The sequence below is a fragment of the Lepus europaeus genome, chromosome 9 (genome assembly GCF_033115175.1).
Source record: "Lepus europaeus isolate LE1 chromosome 9, mLepTim1.pri, whole genome shotgun sequence".
In the NCBI taxonomy this organism is placed as follows: domain Eukaryota; kingdom Metazoa; phylum Chordata; class Mammalia; order Lagomorpha; family Leporidae; genus Lepus; species Lepus europaeus.
In genome coordinates, this window is record NC_084835.1 from 8,581,709 (window position 1) to 8,602,373 (window position 20,665).

Here is a 20,665-nt window from a genome sequence, read left to right on the forward strand (position 1 = left end):
CCAAGTGCCCACCCCCAGTTTTTTTGTAATAGGCAATTTTCATGAACTTTTTGAAGACTAACTCGTATATGAATTTAAATTTTTTGTACCAAAATAAATTTATCTTTTAATTCCATTTTCCATGAGTTTTTTGAAGTACTTGTGTGTGTGTGTGTGTGTGTAAAACTAACAAATCCCCTGTAATTATGTTGGCTGTTCTGTCACAGGTGTGTCCCAGACGCCCATTGCGCACTCCTGTTGTATCCAGTGTTCACTGTTACAAAAGACGTTGTAGTGAACAGTGGTGGTCGTTTTCCTCTTTATTTCATTTTTTCAGAATAAGTTCTGTGGAGTGGGCCTGTGAGTGTTTAATGTTGCCACCTGGTAACTTGTTTCACCACAGCTTCTTCAGTTTTGATTGTCTTCTTTCCCACTGTGCTTTTTTGTTTTTACCAAGTTGTAAGTTTCACCCTTCCTCCTTCCCCACTGTTTCTCCTGAATGTTGTCTTCCTAGTAATAATGTGTGTGTGTGTGTGTGTGTCTATTTATCTGAGAGGTAGAAAGAGCTCCATTCTGCTGGTTCATTCCCCACGTGCTCGTAATGGCTGGGATTGGGTCAGACTGACAGATGCCAGGTGCTGAGAACTCACGTGGGTGGCGGGGACCCATGACCCCTGAGCCGTCGTCACTGCCGTCCATTAGCAGGAAGCTGAGGTAAAGTGCCAGAGCCAGGGCTCAAACCCAGGCACCCTGCTGGCATCCTGACCACTATGCCAAACACTTGCCCCTTTGAAAATATTAAAGGTTTCTGTCTTTTCAAATCTTCAGACACAAAGAGCTTTATGTTTAATTTAGGCAAAGTTCTTTGTAATGTGAAAAGAATCCCAAGAAATTCAAGTCTTTTGACTTCTGAAGATGACCTGATAAAGCAAGCTTCTCGGACTGTGTGAGGTCCTTCATCTTGAATTGTTTAACCTTTTACTAAGACGGGCGAGGACGAGTCACTTACGTACAGAGAGTAATCTGCAGGGACGATTTTGCTTCCTTTCTGCTGTTGTTAGGACTGAAAGGACCAGATATGTCATTCATTTCAGTCTTACTGTTTGTTTTCCCTTGTGAAATGGGAGTTTTGCCTTAACTGATCAACCAGTGGCAGAATTAGAGACTGCAGGAACTGTGGTTACTCAACTTTCTCATGTGGATACATACTTAAATACATAAGTGTATGTTTAAAAAGTCATCAAGTGGCCGGCACTGCAGCTCACTAGGCTAATCCTCCGCCTGCAGCGCCGGCACTCCTGGTTCTAGTCCTGGCCTGGGCACCGGTTCTGTCTAACTCTGCCTGTCAAAAAAAAAAAAAGTCATCAAGTATGATTCCATTTATGGGAAGAGTGGTTGCCGGGGAGAAGGGGAGGAGAGAGAAGGGAGTTTCTGTTGGTAGGTGTGAGGGGGCTTGGGGGTATTCAGAGTGTTTTGGGACTAGTAGCTGATGGTGGTACATAAGCATCCCGGTATACTAAAGGCCCACTACACTATATACTTTAACATAGAGAATTTTAAGCATCCAGTTTTTATCCTTAGCAGGATTCAGTGGAAAATATTTTTTTTAAAGATTTATTTGTTTATTTGAAAGAGTTACAGAGAGAGGGAGGAGAGGCAGAGAATTTCTCATCCTCTGGTTCATTCCCCAAATGGCTGCCACGGCCAGAGGTGGGCTGGTCAGGAGCCAGGAGCTTCTTCCAGGTTTCCCATATGGGTATGGGGGCCGAGGACTTGGGCCATCCTCTGCTGCTTTCCCAGGTGCATTAGCAGGGAGCTAGATGGGAAGCAGAGTACCCTGGACTCAAACCAGTGCCCATATGGAATGCCAGCACTGCAAATGCTGTTTTAACTCACTGTGCCACGGCACCGGCCCCCAAAATATTAGTCAGTTTGCATTGGTGGTCAAGCATGGCAGAGTCTGTGGGAGAAGGCTGCCTGATAATAGCCATGTGACTCTGGCATCCACCATGTGGGTGAGTTGGGCCCACAGGAGGCCTCTGCCTGAAAGACAGCCCACGAGTCCCTGCACCAGGCCACTTCCCCTGACTGGGGAGTGGTCAGAAGTAGCCGTGGTGGTGGAACTCTTCTAGCATCCTGGCTCCATAGACCTTAGAGCCACCTGTGGGGCTTTCAGTGACTCCTGCACTCACGTGATCTCCACTCCTCGAGGAAGGTGGCTGATTCCAGAGTTTATTCATCTTATTTTTGGAGAGACTCATGTTTGCTTTGTATACAACAGGTGCTTAATTGTTGACTTGAGTTTCACCATTAAGATGTGTCAGAAATAAAAATTTCATTATCGCGGGCATGCATAGGTACAGTCATCCTCAGTATCCCAGAAACTGGTTCCAGAAGCCCCCGTGGATACCAGAATCGACCGTGCTACAGTCCTGATGTAAAATGGTGTCGTAGTTGCATGACTTACACACATCCTTCAATGCTGCATAAGCAGTGGTTACCCTGTGTTCTTCAGGGAACCCACAGCTAAAAACGTCTGCACGTTTAGCACAGGTGCACTTTTTATTTTAATGAATATTTTCAATCCATGATTAATTTCATAATTGCAAGACCCGTGGATCCACAAGGCAGCTGTACGTGAACAGCATGGCTTCCTTTATAACGTGTGTAAAGTGTTAGATTGTGAAGAGAATGGTAGCTGTGTGGAGGCCATGCCTGCTCACGTGGTACACTGGGTATGCGTGGTTCAGTGAGGAAGAAGCTGAGGGTCCAGGAGCCAAGTTCCGATCCTCACTCTGCCACTTGCTGTCTTTTCCATTGTTGTTCAAGTATCCATTATGGAGCTTCAGTTTTCTGTCTGTATAATGGGGTGACAGCAGTGACCTCCCAGCGTGGTTTTGTGAACTGATACACACGTGGTGGGTAAAGCAAATTGTGTTCATCGTTACATTATTAGTGTGTGATGGGTGAGAGTACTCAGAAATCAGAAGCTCTGGGTGCTGAGTTGTGTTTGAGATGAGAATATGGCAAGTCAGCTATACTTTCCTCTCTTAATTAGCTGTGAGAAGTTACGTGAATACACGTGTTTCCATTTGATGTTTGGTGCTACACTAACACCGTGTGTTATGTCTTCTATTCTAGGATCTAAAGAAGTACCACTTCTACTACTGGTTTTGCTATCCTGCCCTCTGTCTTCCAGAGAGTATACCTCTCATTCAGGGGCCAGTGAGTTTGGATCAGAGGTTTTCACCAAAACAGGTATCAGCACATAAAACAAAGTACAGGTAACATTGGCTTCAGTGTGCAAACGTTGGTATCTGGACAGATAGGCACTGCTCTGGACAAGGAGGTGCTAACTCTGGAGACCTCTATAGCCGGCACTGGGAGCAGGCTTCTTTTTTCTTTTCTTTTTTGGAAGACAGAGTTACCAAGATAAAGAGAGAGACAGAGGTCTTCCATCTGCTGGTTCACTCCCCAAATGGTCATAATAGCCAGAGCTGTGCCAGGCTGAAGCCAGGAGCCCAGAGCTTCTTTCCGGTCTTCCACATGGGTGCAGGGGCCCAGGTACTTGGGCCATCTTCCACTGCTTTACCAGGGAGCTGGAGCGCGCACTGGCTGCCATATGGGATGCCAGTGTCAGAGGCAGTGGCCTTATGCACTGTGGTACAGTGCTGGCCCCGGGAACAGACTTCTTGACAGAATGTTCACAGAGTCATTTTGCAGATGTAGTGAGCAGGCATTTTCCAGGTTTTCCATGGTATTTGGTGAGATGCTAAGCCAGTAAGGAGGGGTTACAGGCACATTTTGAAAGACTGCAAGAATCTACCAATATGGGGTCTTCACACCGAGCGGAGGGAAACCTAAGGCAACGTTCTGTGGGAAGAGCGTCTGAAAACACACAGACCTCTGGCCTCGTGCACGGCGGCAGGACTGCCCCCTCAGGAGCGGCACCTGCACAGCCAGTGGGTGCCATCTCACTGGGAAGAGGGTGAGGTCCTCGGAGATGATCTGAGAGGAGCAGCTGGCATGATCAGGCTGCGGAGCTGAGACCCTGAGCCTGAGCATTCCGATTGCTGTTCAGGCAAGGATTGAGCATCACCGTGACTCCATCACTACAATGCGGAGTGCTGAAGCCCGGGGCCAGCTGGGACTGTTTTGAAGACAAAACCAAAAACAAGCTCTTTTAGTACAAACCCAAGGTTGTGGTTTGTGGGACTAATTTCCAGAGAAGAAATCCTACGACAAAGGGGGTGCTTGGGGATTGACTGCTGGCGAGTGTGGGCTTTCTTGTAGGAAAAATGAAGAATGCTATGAAATATCACTCTGATGGTGACACCCCTGTGACTGGATTGAAAAACTCATTAGGTTATGTATTTTAGTGTGGCGTTGGAATGGTGTCTCAGTAAAGGTCATGGCAAGGTTCCTTGTTAAAGATCATGGGAGGCTCAAGGTCACGTTGCTCCATGGGGGCATTCATGTTGTGCTAGTGCAGGAGAGATGGAACATCCGTCTCCTCTCTGACCCTCTGTGATTGGCAGACTGGGGAACCACCACGCTGTGGCCCTGTCTAAGGCGCACACCGTGCACCTGAAAGGGGTTGCATAGAAGTTACGTGGTGTTGTCTGGGTGCGCATTTACGTTCATTTGCTGCAGAAGAGGAGCAGAGGTGCGATCGGTCATTTCCACTCTGCTGGCTTCAAGGTAGCTTCATCTCATGTCAGGTTTTAGCTCAGAACAACAAGTATTTGTCCAGAGAATAACCTCCTGTTTCCTATTTGCAGATAGAGGCCCTGAAGCATGCGTATGATGATCTTTGTCAAAGAGAAGGAGTCACGGCCCTGCCTTACTTCTTAATCAAGTATGATGAGAACACGGTGCAGGTCTCCTTGCTTAAACACTACAGTGATTTCTTCCAAGGTCAAAGGACAAAGGTCAGAGAAACTTTAAATATCACCTTTTTATCCAGTTAAAAAAAAAGTTTGAAGTGTATGTTATTGTAGATCACTGTGAATTCAGGCTTACTTAGATTCCCTTAGCTCCCCAAAGGATGTCTTAGAAAATTGCTTTATCCCTGCGCCCTGTCCTGGGTTCCCACGTTCACTCTTCCTTCGGAGGTTCCTACCCCGTTATACTCAGGGGAGCTGTGGTTCGCTCCCACTGCTGGTTAAGGTGTTTCAGTGTCCCCTGCTGTTTCCTCATCCTCGATTTAGTTCACCTCTGGACAGTGGGAATCCCTGCTTCCCATCTCGCTTGACACCACTGCGGACACTTTTCCTTCACCGACTCACGATCATTGCCTCGTTCATTGACCCGGCCCCCCCTAGTCTCCTGCTCCGGCCCCACCTAGTCTCCTGCTCCGGCCCCCTGAAACCGTTGCTGTGGCTAAGCTTGTCTGTTTTTCAGCAGACGCCTGCCACCCCCAGGCTGACCAAATATACCCAGAACTTTTCCCTTTTTGCTCCTGTTGTGTCATCTTTCCCAGACATACGGTACCAGGGAAAGTCCTACAATGTCTCTACTGAAATCCTACCTCTGTCACCAAGCCTTCCCTGGGGCACCGCCGTGTGTGACCCCTCCGTCTCTAGGCTCTGCGCTTGTTCTCCTATTCTCCGTCACAGAGCCAGGGCTTTGGCTACCTTCCTTCCTGCGCTGTGCTGGGCTGTGTGTTCCCAGAGGGCAGGATCCTTGCCTCAAGGATCTGTGTCTGCTAGTGTCTGGCACTTGTCTTTGAGTGAGCAGAAGAATACAGTAAGCATCTTTGAGATGTCATCAGCTACATAGTAACAATAATTTCAGCAGCCATGGAGGAAAGCGGTCTTACCTGATGGCCCAATTTCCCTTAGCCAAGCCTGTCTTTTTTGAGAGCTTTTTATATTCCCACATTAGCATTTTCTTTTTCAAAAGAGGCCCTTTGTAAAGTGAGGATGGAGGATTGAATTCTCATTAAAATTCTCAGAACTACAGCTGAGTAAGCAGCAGTAAGACTCACCAGGGATGACTGAAGCCCAGTCCCGAGGGGTCACGTGGGGACAGCAGGCAGGACAGGTGAATCCGACAGCAGCCAGGGGTCAGGTCTCACCCAGTGCAGCTCTGTTGAACGGAGCAGGAGTGATTTGAGGAGCGCTTTCCTGTGCGAGAGGGACTCTCACCTCCTTGATCTTGTCATGCTAATTCTGTGAAAGAGGTATTATTAGAGTCTGCGCTTTCTGTGTGAACAAGAGACACAAAGGCGTGGGGTCAAATTGTCTGATTCCCCAGCTCTTGCCCTTAGCGCCTCCCACTTGCTCGTTGTCCGAGCAGAGGCAGCCGCTGCTTGACCTTTGCAGTCGACACTGCTGGAGAGCTCTGTGACCTCGGGGGAGCTGCCGGGCCTGGCCTGGCCTTCGTTCATCAGTGAGATGGTGGCGGCACTGCCTCCTCACGGATCTGTGAATGAGGTGCCCGCACGTAGCAGGGGCTCAGTATGCGTCCACTTCCTTTCTCCCATGATCAGGTCTCTGGGGGGTTTCCAGTATCCTGTCCCCGAGACCAGCTGCCAGCCATGGCCAGGCACGGCGTCCCTGTGACTTGGTTGGGGCTGTATCTCGGGAAAGGTTGTGATTCCTCAGCATGTGTGTTGGGCCAGAAATTGTGAGATGCAGTCAGACCTGTTCTCACAGGACCTCAGGGGGCCCGGACAGCAGAGGCCTGACTCGTGGGCAGTTAACTGGAAGTTCCGGGTGGGTAGGAGAGGAGCAGAGCAGCGATGCACGCAGTGCCCTGCCTGGTTCTAGAGAGCATCACCGCGGCTGTGCCCACTGGTGGCCTTCAGGGGGTTCCTGGTCTCCTGGCAGGCCTCTCTGGCCATGGCCCACTCCTGCCCAAGTACGGTTTCCAGCCTGCACACTTGCTGATGTCACTCTTCTGGGTTCCTGTTGACTGCGCTCTGCATTCAAGACCTCTTCACGTCTGGCCCCAGCCTGTCACTCCAGCCTCATCTGGTGTTCTCCAAGATGCAGCCCATCTTCCAGCCCTGCCCTCTCAGTGCCTCCTCTTGCCCCCAGCTGTCTCCCCTCTGTCCCCCTCTTGGTCACCACCCCAGGAAGCACAGACTGCCTGCAACCTCTCGCCTCCCTCCTTTGCATTCTGGTAACAGCCTCCTTCTGCACCCACGGGTTAGTTTGCTTGTCTCTCCGCCTGTGCACACCCGTGGCACAGGGACCGCGTTTCCCCCCACTCTGTATCCTTTACATGGAGTGCGATGTCTGACACTGGTGCTGCACGTGACGGGGGTGTAGAGAGGCAGAAGAGGGCCCTGTGGACTGATGTACTCAGATACGGCTTCCAGGGAAAGTAAGCCTCGAGCAGAAGCCCAGAGAACGGAACTTTGTGTAACTTGGCGTGACTTGAAGTCGTTCCTGCCTCTGTTGCGCTGACCTCGCTCACTCTCATCAGCCGGGTCCCGGTGGCTCTGTGGTGTTTCTTGAGTCACGACATTTCCCCGGAGGTTTTCACCCCTTCTTCCAAAAACAGACACCCCCTTCAGGGTGTGTGCAGTACAGCAGTTGTGCTCTGGCTCCGGGCTCTCCGTCCCTGGCCTCCTCCAACCACTGGCACCTCGGCCCCCAGAAAGGCCCTGCTCCCCAGTGAGCCTTGCGTCCTCACTGCAGGAGGCAGAAGTGTTTGGATTTCTCTGCTTTCCATCTTTGTTCTCTCCCTGGTGATTTTATTGTGCCCTTGAGTCCAGTGCCCATCTCTCCACAAGTGTGATGTTTTCTGTCCCCAGCCTGACCCTCCCTCTGGACCTGGGGCCCCCATACCCAGCCACCTGCTTGTCCTCAGCACCTCACACCCCACAAGTCCAACCTGATCTCAGTGTCTTCACCCCAAGGCCAGTCCTCTTGCAGACATCGCTGTCACATGAACCACTCACATGAACCAGAGATCTGGGCTTTGTGCTGGGTACTCTCCTCCAGTTCCCTCCTGCCTGCCCTGGGCATTTCGTGTCCTGGACTTCTCTCTGTCCACCACCTTGGCTGCTTCTGCCATCACGCCCACCCAAGCTGCTGTCGCTGTCCATCCCCTTTGTTGCAGGGCCATCCGAATGAGTCTTCCCACTTCTTCCTCCAAGACACCCCCAGCAGATTTTTGGCAAAGTCCCTCTGATTTCTGCCACGCCCACAGTGAATCCCCTCACTGTCTTCTTCCCTGTGCTCTGAGAGTAGCACTGAATTCCTTAATTCAGCTCCAGGACTTGCTGCTGAGGTGGGTTCCCTGCCGCAGGACTTTTGCCTAGACACCCTTTCTCCTCTTGAATCGCTTCTGCCCCAGCCTCCCCTTTGCCCTCTGAAGTGATCATTCGTTCTATAAACTTAGTCACTTCCACAGGAAACCCTCACTGACTTCTATTGAAAGGTTCGTTTCTCCTCCTATGGGTTCTTACAGCTTTGTGTATCCCTTCTTTGCAGCAGTTAGTACAGTTGTTTGGTTTTTTTTTTTTTTTTTTAATTTAAAGAGAGAGAGGCAGTCAGACAGAAAGAACTTCTGTCTGCTGGTTCATTCCCCACATGCTTTTAATGGCCAAGGCTGAACAAAACTGAAGCCAGGAGCTGGGAATGCAGTCCAGATCTCCCGTGTTGGTGGCAGGAACCCCAGCATCACTGCTGTCTCCTAGGGTCTGCCTTGGCAGGAAGCCAGAGTCAAGAACCAGAGCTGGGACTTGAACCCAGGTACTGCAGTATAGGATGTGGGTGTCTTCATTCCTGGGCTAAATGCCTGTATTTTCCTGGGTAATCTTTGAATCATATCACCTTTTCTCATTTAAATGTAAACTCCACCAGGGCAGGTATACTGTTTTTAGTTTCCACCATTGTACCTGATGATGGAAGAGTAGGTACAGGCACTCAGGGTTGGGAGCACTGGCGCTCCTCTCTGGGAGCATCTCCATTCCGTGTCAGTGGCTCTACCATGGCTCATTGTATTTAGTGTGGCCATTCTGCTGTATGAGTAAGGCCGTGTAGTTTACAGAGACTTCCCCAGGTTGTCTGTACACCTGTAGTTCACGTCTAGTGAGTCACGGTCATGGTGCGTGGTCTGACAGGTGGGGGACGGATGTGGTCTGCAATGGACAGTTTAGAGAAGTGGTTCTTTTTTATTGTTATTTAGTATTTTAAAGACTTGTGGATTTATTTTTTTGAAAGCAGAACTACAGAGTGAGGGAGACACACACACACACACACACATGCAGAGAGAGAGAGAGAGAGAGAGAGAGAATCTTCCATCCTCTGGGTCATACCTCAAATGACTGCAGCAGCTAGTGTTGGGCCAAGCTGAATCCAGGAGCCAAGAACTCCATCCTGACCTCTCACATGGGTGGCAGGGCCCTAGATACCTGAGCCGTCTTCCCTTGCTTTCCCAGGCCATTAGCAAGGAGCTGGATCAGAAGCAGTGTAGCCAGGACTTGAAGTGGCACTCCGATACTGGATGCGTGTGTCAGCTTAACCTGCAGCACCACAATGCTGTCCCCAAAACAGTGGTTCTTACTTTGGGATGGTGTACAAATGAGAAAGCTCTTAGAGAATTTGGTGGCAGCATACTCCTGGCCTCAGAAAAACACATGTCTGTATGCAATTGTGCATCTGATGTTGGGACTCACGGAGCTCTGTGACCCATTCATGAGGGTTTGAGATCCTGGCTTGCAGGAAACAAAGGGGAAGACAGGAGTTAGCCTGCCTGGGTGGGCGCCTGTCGGCTACTGAGGTCAGGAGGGGAATGAGCTATCCCTGTGTACAGTCAGAGTGGGGCCTTGGCAGCTTGTGGCACTGTTCATTCCACACCCTGTGAGCCTGGGCTGGCTCTGAGGGATCAGGACTTTGCCTCAAGGGAGCTCACGCTAGCTGCCGGCGGCCATGCGTGCCATGCTCAGAGGGCTGACCCTGTGCCCAGGTGTCACCACTGAGCGTCATGAGCCACTGCCAGGGCACAGTGTTGGCCTCATTTGACAGACAAGGAGGACAGAAAAGAGGTTCAGGAATGGCAGCCTCTCGCTCCCGCCTCCTGTTGGCATGCCTCTCAGGACAGGAGGGAGAGCAGTGCCTTTGCGCCCTTGCTCCAAGCTTGCTGTGGCAGAGCAGGAAGGCAGCCATCCGGGCGCAGCAGTCTCTGTGTGCACGGAGCCTCTGGGCCTCAGCGTCTTTGTCCTGTACAGGCACACGGGGGACAGCCTCCTCCTCGTGGGTAGGGTGAGGACTGAGAGATGAGGGGTACAGACAGGCCTCATGAAGTTGTACTCACATGGTGTCATTGTTTCCACTGTATTTTCTTAGAATAGTTTATCTATTCGAGAAAAGTTTTATTTGGATTACCCTCAAGCTGCAGCTGTTCCATAAAAATGAAGTGTTGAGGCCCTGAGTCATGCAGCCAACTGTATCTTTGCCAAAGAAAAGCAAACTTTCTTACCCATTTGATTTTCAAAAAACTTGAAGAAATGAGGAGTGGCTGCCCTGCGAGGGGAGCCCCTCTCCAGATTGGCAGCCCTGGTCCATCCGGGAAGCTTTGGTCGTTCATTCTTGGTGCTGTCTTCTGTGACTGGTTTCCTTCCATTTCTGGGATGGCGTGGAGCTGTTCTTGTGATTTCTTGCTGCTGGCTCTTTCAGCTTGACTTCCAGGTACAAACACTGTGGCACTGGGACTCAGTACTGTTGCTCCTGTCTTTGACTGCGTGCACAAGCATAGAGCTGAAACAAACTTTCACAGAATGTTATTCTGTTTTACCAGCTTGGAAAACCCTAGTTGTGATGCCCGAATGCTTTCCGAGTCACATGTGGCTCACCGCCTGTGATTTGGGAAATGCTGTGCGACCAGCAGGTGGCTGTTTTGGGAATGCTGGCAGATAAGTGAACTGTACTAGGCGTGGTTCATTGGTTTTATTTCTATCTGCTTCTCTCCATGTTTGAAATCTCAAAAAGTTCTTCAGCTGTTGTAGGTTCTCGGATTTTTTCTGGGTAAATGTTTTGTGTCTGAGTATCTCCTTCTAATCTTCGCGTAGTGAAGATTGTGTTGTCTCTTGTCCAGGATAACTTTGCAATGTAGTGAGTATTATACATCTGTATCCTTTATGCGTGACAGTATCATTTAGGATGTTTTTGACATAGCAATCTGTCACAAGTCTTCACTTTTAGGAGCTTCTTTGTGTATGAAATTCTTCCCGTCTTTCCTCAGCCATAGACTGGATCTCTAGATGAAGAGTTGCTGGGTTAAAGAGCCCGGGCATTTTTAGGTTTACACTCAGTGAGTTCACTGGTACGTTCGTCACAGCCGGCTCTGTAGAGCTTGCTCATTGCCGTGGTGCCAGCACCGCAGCTATGGCCAGCTGCAGGCGCCCCACGTGAAATCCCAGAAGCCAGAGTTGAGAAGAGATGGGAACAGTCTACTGTGCCAGCCTGGACGAGCCAGTGGTAACACAGGAGTGCTCGCAACTGTCAGCGTCCCCAGACTCACACCCTCCCAGCATCGGACGTTACGCATCTTGACACATCTGATTTAAGCTCTGTGTCCCTCAGTGAGATGCTGGTTCCACATACTGGTCGCAGTGGTGCTGCGTTGCCGTGACAGGTGGTCAGCTTCGGGGCAGTTCTTGTGTTCACGTCAGAAGTAGCCCAGGATACTGTCCCATTCCTTTGGCAAAGCTGGCTTGAGTCTCCTGCGTGTTTCAGAGCACTTACTTACTGTAGAGCACCATCTGGGAAATGTTTTGCCTTGGCCTTTTTATTTTCGTGTTTTGTTTTTTTTTTTTTAATTCTGTACATAAATGGCAAAGGAGCAACAATTCCTAAGCTGTTGACTGGGCTTTCTTCACTTAGTGATCTGTCTGCATGGTGGCAACTGTGACCTTAAAGTGCATTAGGTCTTTGAATATTTTCCCCATACTTTTAAACACTTAATCTCCTGTGTATATGTCTTGTTATCAAGTGTGTAGAATAGTATCTAGTAGTCATTTATCTGTCAGATAGGCACGTTTCATGAAAGCATTCTTGAAAGCTCTCAAGCTGAAGTCAGCCAACCTCCCTTCACTCTCACGTTGTGCTTTTTCTAGCACCTCACTTGGTGGACTGTAGCCCGAGCAGAACTGTCCCGCCTCAGCAACTTGTATTCATAAACCTTCTAAACAAAGTATGAAATTATACTTAATACATAAATTATATTAAATATAAAGTATTAAGGTATATGAATTAAAGTACATATTAAATATCAAACATATATTAAATATAAGTATATATTAATATATTAAAGTATATAAATTAAATTATGTTTTACCCCTTTCTGCTTATTTTTATTATAAAAGGAAGTAATTTTCCCAAGTTCACACAATTAATTTGCAGTAAAGCCTGTTCAGAATCCAGAACTTCTAGCCAGTGGTTATTTCTGAATGCCTTTAGGAAAAGAAATTCTCTGTACCCTCAGTGTGAAGCTGGTTTCCTGGTGTTGTCCCAACTGACTCCTGTCGTGACGGAGGCTCCTGAACTGGTCCAGAAAGCACTTAAAGACATCAGAGTTACTTTTGAGTCGTCAGGGAATGACAGACGCGGCATGGACCTTGTCGTTTCCCTGCCTTCTGCCCTGTGAGCTGTGTCTGCCTCATCCGGGTAGGAGAGCAGGCTCTCAGCGACTTCAGCTGACCTCCCTTTGTGGCTAAGTGATAGATTTCCTCTTTAGCAGATTGTTCCGGTTCCGTATTGCTCATCTTAGGTCAGGATGCTCTAAGAAACTTAGTCTTTTCTGCTCAAAAAAAAGATTTCTTATTTTTCTTAATACTCTCTTTCCCCACTGCCTTTGCACCCTGTGTCAGAACTATATTCATGCTTTGAAAGTAGGTATCTACTTAGAGCATCTGCTACAGCCTTCTAGTTTGTATAATTTAGAAACCACTTAGTCACAGGTCTGCATTTAGAGATGAGAGAACCTGTGATGCACTAGAACTTATCCCCTTATCATCTCTGCCACCTCATTAGCCATAACCTTGAAACTGAAGGCAGTTAACTGTATAGCGGTGTGGAACTGAACTGACCAGAGCCTCAGTGACATTAGACTGGAGAGTGTAGAGTGTCCTCATAGCAATCATTTGTTAAGTGCTTGGCTCGTTCCCAGTCTGTGTGCTAAATAGAAGTAAGAGTGAGAAGTTCAGGTGCAGAGAGATCAAGTAAATGCTGAAGGTCATGTGGAGAGTGAGTGACTCAGGACCTTTCCTTTTCTGCATTGATCCCACCTTGGTGCTTCCCAGAAAACCTGCTGAGTGGCCTCTAGGCCTCGTAAGACGAGTTGTTAATGGAATCTGTGTTATTTTGTGACCTGCCCAGGACATTTTTCTCTTTCATATTCTCAGAAAGTTCTCTGCTTCTGGAACCCGAGGGAATCCTTTGGGAGGAAATGATTGGGTTCATCCATCCTGCAGGTGAGGAAGGAACCTCCCCCGGCAGAGTTAGAACACACCTCCTTCCCCGCAGTGGGCTCTTCTCTCCCTGTGAGCTCTTGTGGTACTGCCGAGGAAGACACGGCACCCTCCCCCCGCTCCCTACTGGCTTCGTGGATAGAGTTGCAAATGGAATAAAAAGAAGCGATGACAGCTTCGTAGGTGCAGTTCATCTGTCAGATGCTGTCACCGTGGCCGGCAGAGCCAGGATGAGGCAGAGTTGCTAGTGGCAGAGTGGCAGGTGGTGGCCCATGGGACCAGAAGAGCTCCAGGGAGGCCACTCCTTGATTCTGAGGCAGCCCCGGGCTGGGCATCGCATTCCCAGAATCCTCTTGCTTCTCATGTGAAACGCTCCTTCAGAGCCAGCTTCCATCCCTGCCCAGGCGAGTCCGTGTTTGAAGAACCTATAGTGCTGAGACAGGCAAGAGGCAAGGAAAATGAACTTGCCAGGGTGCCCTGTCTAGGGCTCTGTGTGTCAGCCTCAGGTTTCGGCCTTTCAAACTGCCTTCTCCCCTCTGGCTGCCCCCCACAATCCCCATCCCTGGTGCTGGGGTTAGAGGACAGGGTCCCTGTAGTGGGTTCTGTCCTCTGTTCACCGGGGAGCTGCTGAGCCTCAGGTGCTGTGCTAGGTCCTAGGTCTGGAAGAATGCATGTGGCAGAGGCTCCTGCCCGCACAGAGCCAGGCCAGCAGGGGAACAGACGGCAAAGCTGTCTTGTACTTGCCCCTTCGGCAATGCTTTTTGCTTCGTGTGTGCCTTTTCTGAAGTCAGAGATTTCTCACAGTTGTGATGTGTAGTTAATCTGGTGGTGTTTCCTTCTCATTTTCACTATCAAGTTTGAAAGGGCAGTTTATAATCTAGGAGCCTTTGGATCAAGAACACACTGTGGCTCAACAAATAATCACAGATGCCCTAAAGGAAACCACAGGTACAACGAACACTGTTTTAAGCAAGTCGTCTTCTCCCTCTTGAGTTCTGGGCCACAGTGCTGCAGTGATGGCATGCCTACACATCCTGGGTGTCCACTGAACTTGCAGCTGTTGGTGCTCAGAGAGTCTGGCATGGGATTGGGTGTCCCTGCTGGGGGCTGTGCAGGTCCTGGGAGCCTCCAGGTAGTGCTGATGCAGTTGGTCTCTGGGTGGTCCATGCTTTGAGAAGTCTAGAGCAGACTCTCAAGCAAGGGTTTGCAACCAGGACACAGTTAGAAGTGTCCCGGGAATCTTCCACAACAAGCTAAGACTCAGGCTGGACCCTAGGCCCCTGGAGGTGGGGCCCAGGCAGCAGTGTATTAGCAAGCTCCCTGGGTGATGTCAAAGCACACCCCCATTTGAGGACCATGGCTATAGAGGGTGGAAGAGCCCAGCAGTGCTTCTGAAAGTTCTGTGGACATGGGAGTCACCTGGGCTCTTGTTGAGATGTCCACTCCAGTTCAGCCATTTGGGGAGGGGCCTGAGAATCTGCATTTCTGGCTGTTGCTTGTGGTGCATGACCGCTGTTTTGAGGTGCCTGGAAAGACACAGAGGCAGTCCAGGGTGTTCACGGCACTGAAAATTAGCCCCAATGAGAATTATTTTTCTTCCTCTGGTCTTGGAGACTACCGTTTCTAATGCTCCCCAGAGTCAGGTCCACGGCCTGGACTGCCATGTCGGAATCATGCAGAAGTTGGAAGCAGATGCAGACACGGGAGCCCGGCCCTCCCTGGGGATTCTCAGGCACTACTGATGGGCCTGCCCTTTCACAGCCAGTGTTACCTCACTTCCCCCTCATTGCAGCTCTGTGGAGCAGGTGCTGTTATTCCCTGTGAGTCAGATTTTTTTTTTTTTTTTTGACAGGCAGAGTGGACAGTGAGAGAGAGAGAGACAGAGAAAGAAAGGTCTTCCTTTACCGTTGGTTCACCCTCCAATCGCCTCTGCGGCCGGCGTGCTGCGGCCGGTGCACTGCGCTGATCTGAAGCCAGGAGCCAGGTGCTTCTCCTGGTTTCCCGTGCGGGTGCACAAGCACTTGGGCCATCCTCCACTGCCTTCTCGGGCCACAGCAGAGAGCTGGACAGGAAGAGGAGCAACCGGGACAGAATCCGGCGCCCCGACCGGGACTAGAACCCGGTGTGCCAGCGCCACAGGCAGAGGATTAGCCTATTGAGCCATGGTGCCAGCATGATTCAGATTTTTTAAAAAAGCACCTAAGCCCTAGAGGGGTCAGACACTTGTTATCCCGAGGTCATTCGTGCAGTGAGAGGCAGTCCTCAGAGCATTCTGGGTAAGCCCCATTTCTGTGAATTCCCCAGACGCTGGCCCTCCCTGCAGAAGACAGAATCTCCCGTGAAGGCTTCCTGAGTTTCCTGAAGGGAGATCTGTTTGTGCTGAATGAAACATGAGTCTGTCTGTTCACATGTAAGTCAGGAAAGGGCGTCTACAAAGAGATGGTTTCCGTTTTAGGAGTAAAATCTTACATGTCAGAGAAGGCACCAACTATTTTTAAAGAATACCTTTGAAAAAAGGCCGTAATAATCTGATAAGACGGTGTGTTTTCAGGGATTTTTCTGAGCGTGGGTAAAGACTGCTTCATCGTCTGCAGGAGGAAGTGGAGCAGCGTTTGCCGTAGCAGCAGAATGGGGTCCCCGTCAGCCGCTGCTGCCGTGGCTGGAACAGCACGTGCTGGAGATGGAGAACAGCAGTGACAGCCTGACCCCATTTTTGTCAGAGTTACAGTAACGCAAATACAGCCCTTCAGAGGGCAACGTTTTGGGCCATTGTACGCAAGACACTACGGGAGGCTGGGGTCTGGATGTTGGTTTGCTCCTCTGTGGCTGACACCGTGCTGAGCAGCGTGGCAAGGATGAGGAACTGACGCGCTGCTTCCGTCCTGCAGGCTGACGGGGTGCAGGGTGAAGATACCAGCCACCCTTCTCTTCACCCCATACTGTGCTTGTAAAAGAAACCTCCTGGGAGTAATTTCCTGGTTTCTCTTCCCTCATTCCTAGTTCCTTGCCTCCCACCACCCGTTTCTGTCTCTCCATTCATCCTTGACAAGCATTTACTAAGTATCTGCTATGTGCCTATGGAATGAGGAAAAAGATACTTATGTTAAACACTCCTTGTCTTCTGTTTAGAAAAAAAAAAAAAAAAAAAAAAAGCTCTCTTATTTAGGAATACTCTTAGGTTTACTGAAGATCATGGCAAAGAGGGCAGAGTTCGAGTTCCCATCATACAGTTCCCTTCCTGCAGGGGGTAGTATCCATATGTCAAGTATTGTTTGGAAATTTTATTTTATTTTTTTTTTGAGGTATTAAAAAGCAATTTATTTGACTTGTAAAGGCACGTTCATTATGGGTGAAACAATTGTTAGGTATTTCATTAGAAACTTTTTTTTTTTTTTTTGACAGGCAGAGTGGACAGTGAGAGAGAAAGACAGAGAGAAAGGTCTTCCTTTTGCCGTTGGTTCACCCTCCAATGGCCGCTGCGGTAGGTGCGCTGCGGCCGGCGCACCGCGCTGATCCAATGGCAGGAGCCAGGTGCTTCTCCTGGTCTCCCATGGGGTGCAGGGCCCAAGGACTTGGGCCATCCTCCACTGCACTCCCAGGCCACAGCAGAGAGCTGGCCTGGAAGAGGGGCAACCAGGACAGAATCTGGCACCCCGACCGGGACTAGAACCCTGTGTGCCGGCGCCGCATGGCAGAGGATTAGCCTAGTGAGCCGCAGTGCCGGCCATAAACTTAATTTTTAAAGTTAGCATAAAGTACAGTTTTTAGCAAAAGAAACCCCCAGTTTCTGCACAGGTGAATAGCAATGATTTAATTTTGTTTTGACCCAGAAAAGTTACGACCTGTGATTTCATAGCAAGTAGTACAGAAAAGCTAGTCTTTTTGGGTTTGCTTCCTGGAGCAGTAAGAAAGCAATTCTTGTAAAAGTGTCAGGGTCTACAAAAATGAAATTTCATCTCAGTCTCTGGGCATTTTGTGTCTTGTATTTCCCATATGTCAACCTTTCCATCTAATTTAGAAGTGGTATAGAATAAAAAGGTAATGAGTTGTGGTAGGCTGCTAGCCAGAAGACGTGGGAATATGAACCAGAAAGGTCTGGTGTGTCAGGGACATCCCTTTTTCAGGAAGAACCACTGGTAATCCATACAGACAGGCAGTTCTGGGTTGTCTCTTGAGAATGCTCACTGAAAGGACTGTGCTTGTCTTCCATCTTGCTGGGCCTTCTTGAAGCTCCTATCCCATTCTCTGTTGTTTTCTTTGTATTCTTTTTTGTTTGTTTGGAGATCTTTAAGGAAGACCCATCTCTTCACCTGTGTTTCCTTTTTATTCTGTAACTTATTTACATTAGTGTGGACTCTGATATTTATTTCATACTTTGTGTTATAATCCAACACTGTGTTATTTATCTTATGTCTTGGATTATTGCAAACCTGGCCATTGGGAGCTTGTTCAGTGGGCTCCTGTGTGCCCTGGGTGTGTCCCCATCCTTTTGTGTTTTGAGGACCTCCTTATCTTCCGGTACTGCAAGATGCTCCCAGCTGTATCCCTAGAATTGGCCTTGTGTCCAAGGAACCCTGGTTTTCTTGATTGGAGACTGGTATTCACAACTGCAGATGTGAGTACTGGATGCTCACTGAGAGGAAGGGAACAGGAAAAGGAAACACATTATACGTTAGGTAGAGGAGCAGGGGGTGCAGTGTGCTTCTCCCAGGGGAGCCCTGGCCGGTATTTGGAGTTGAATTCAGTGGGAGTAGGAGAGAACTCTATCAGCCGTATCAAGGGCACCGAGCTTTTTCATTCCATCTGATGTTAGACTTGCAGTGATAGTGGCCCCGTTTGGATTTTCTCATTACCCAGAAATGAGCCGCTTTCACGGACTCTGTGTCCTTTCGCGGGTGTTCTCTGCAGCCCTGACAGTTAACTGGGCTCCCTGTCCTTCCAGTCTTCCTGCCTTGCAAATGCTCCTAGTTCCCACCCTGCCAGGCCCAGTGCTAGGCCCCCGGGGCGGGGGGTGCAGAGCCTGACTCCACAGCCCCTGCCCTGAGGAAGTTCTGTAGTTGAGGGTGAGGTCCTGCCGCTGTCTGGGCTTCCCTGCAGCCCTGCACCGAGTGTCTGATTAGCGCTCTGCAGAGTAGGGGGAGCAAGCCGAGAGGAAGCGTTAGTGATGTCTGTGTGGTGCGTCGGACGTGGAACTCGTCTCACTGAGAAACTCCTTTCTGTTCACAGATGACAGTTGGTGTCTATGATCCCTGTAACTTAGCACAGTACCCTGGATGGCCTTTGAGGAATCTTTTGGTCCTAGCAGCCCACAGATGGTACTTACAAGAATGTGTATGTCTGTGTGTCTGTCTTTGTCTGTCTCTGTTTTCCCAAATGCATTTTCCTGTTGCTGGTGCTGAGCCCTTAAGCGTGTCTGTTAGGGAGTCACAGACTCTGTGCAGACTGTACTGAAGATACCCTAGACTGACATGGGCAGGTGCACAGGGTCTTGGCTCCAGAACTGTGCAGCCCTCCATTCCCACAGTTCGATGGCTTCTCCTGTTGCCTCCATCCTCCTTTATTCCTGACCCTCAAGTAAGTACCACAGAGGGTATCTGAAAAGATGCTCGGCATCATTGGTCATCAAGGAAACAGACCTGAAGCCAGAATGAGGTACTGCCACGCACCCAACCAGAATGGACCGGCGAGAATGAGTGTACCAAACGCGGAAGGGGTGGAGCAATCGGAAGTTGCAAATGCTGCCACAACAGCGTTTAGCAAAATCCCCCGGATTCAAAACCACGTGGGGCTCAGTGTTTTGTGCAAGTTTTGCATGTGGAGATGCAAGCAGAACTCGCAGCCTGGAATGTGGAGGCCCACACACCCTCCTCGGTGGAATGGGTGGTAAATTGTAGCATACGCCTGAGAGTGGGGCTCTTGTTGTGATGAGTATGAACACACTGTTGATATATGACATCCACATGGACGCATTTTTTTTTTTTTTTGACAGGCAGAGTTAGACAGAGAGAGAGAGAGAGAGAGAGAGAGAGAGAAAGGTCTTCCTTTTTACCGTTGGTTCACCCCCCAAGTGGTCGCTACAGCTGGCACGCTGCGCCGATCTGAAGCCAAGAGCCATGTGCTTCTCCTGGTCTCCCATGCGGGTGCAGGACCCAAGCACCTGGGCCATCCTCCACTGCACTCCCAGGCCACAGCAGAGAGCTGGACTGGAAGTAAATTCACATGTTCTGTGGTTTTCTGTATATAAAATTCAAACCCAGGTGTGGCCTTGGAGTGGCTGTTCCTTAGAAGGGTGGTGCAGGGCTGAGAGAAGGGCTGAGCCAGGCTGCCAGATGGCTCGGACTCAGCCTTTGCGTCTGCTCTACCTAAGTAAACATGCTTACTGAGAAATCTGGAGGGAGATCCAGGATGCACTGCCCCCAGAGGGGGCTGGTTATCTGCTACTTGCCCACGTGGCTCAGTCTGTTTACCGCAAGTGGGCTTCCCCTCCACTGGGTGAGATACCCCTTCATGAAGTGGAAGTTGAGGTGGAGAGACCTGGGACCAGAGGTGTCTGTGTCTTAGAGCTTCTTTCCTTATGCCTGTGAGCATTTTCCTCCCTGCATTTGGAAGATGCATTTCTCGGAATTATTTATGTGCACTGCGGTTGCTGTATAAAATTCATCTAGAAAGAAATCACGGGCACTTCAGCACTCAGCCGCCAAGCACTTGGAGAAAAGAAGTGCGCATGAATATGTTAACCACCCCTCCAAGGTTAAGGCCATCCCTCGAGGGTGTCAGGCATAATTACAATGAGCTGAATTCTCTCCAGCTGGTTTGCTGAAGCTCTTATGTGAGCTCTTTCTTTTCCTTCCCTTCATAAATAACTAAAACCCGGGGACGGCAGGAGTAGCAGTTTCCGGTCTGTTGAAGTCCTCTGCTTCCGGGACCGCACCATGCAGGGGCTGAGAGACGTCGCCCACAGCATCATCTTCGAAGTGAAGCTTCCAGAAATGGCATTTAGCCCAGGTAATTTGCCGGTCTTTGAGAATGCGTGTAATTATCATTTGTCAGAAACCGAGTCGGCTCTACTTCCGTTTCATCCCTTCACAATGGCAGCAGGAGGAAGAGAAAGACACAGCTCCTGCTTCTTTGCCAGAGCCGACAGCTCCTTTGAACAGAGCCCACACTCAGCTGTTGAGCCTGGGACAGAGGCAAACACGGTCACCAGGAGATTTTCTCAGGGCAGCGTTTTCAGTCATTTTTATTTGTATGTAACGCACA

At 49.6% G+C, this 20,665-nt stretch overlaps 1 protein-coding gene across 4 annotated transcripts in view; it reads left to right on the forward strand.

The window, feature by feature from the left end:
• ATG7 (autophagy related 7) overlaps positions 1-20,665 on the forward strand; it is a 223,500-nt gene that overhangs the window by 39,642 nt on the left and 163,193 nt on the right. For all 4 annotated transcript variants that reach the window (XM_062200455.1, XM_062200456.1, XM_062200454.1 and 1 more), the window contains 4 exons: positions 3,121-3,237; positions 4,761-4,910; positions 18,632-18,720; positions 20,289-20,410. In XM_062200455.1, the coding sequence (XP_062056439.1) occupies positions 3,121-3,237; positions 4,761-4,910; positions 18,632-18,720; positions 20,289-20,410 (478 nt within the window). The remainder of the gene's footprint in view (positions 1-3,120; positions 3,238-4,760; positions 4,911-18,631; positions 18,721-20,288; positions 20,411-20,665) is intronic.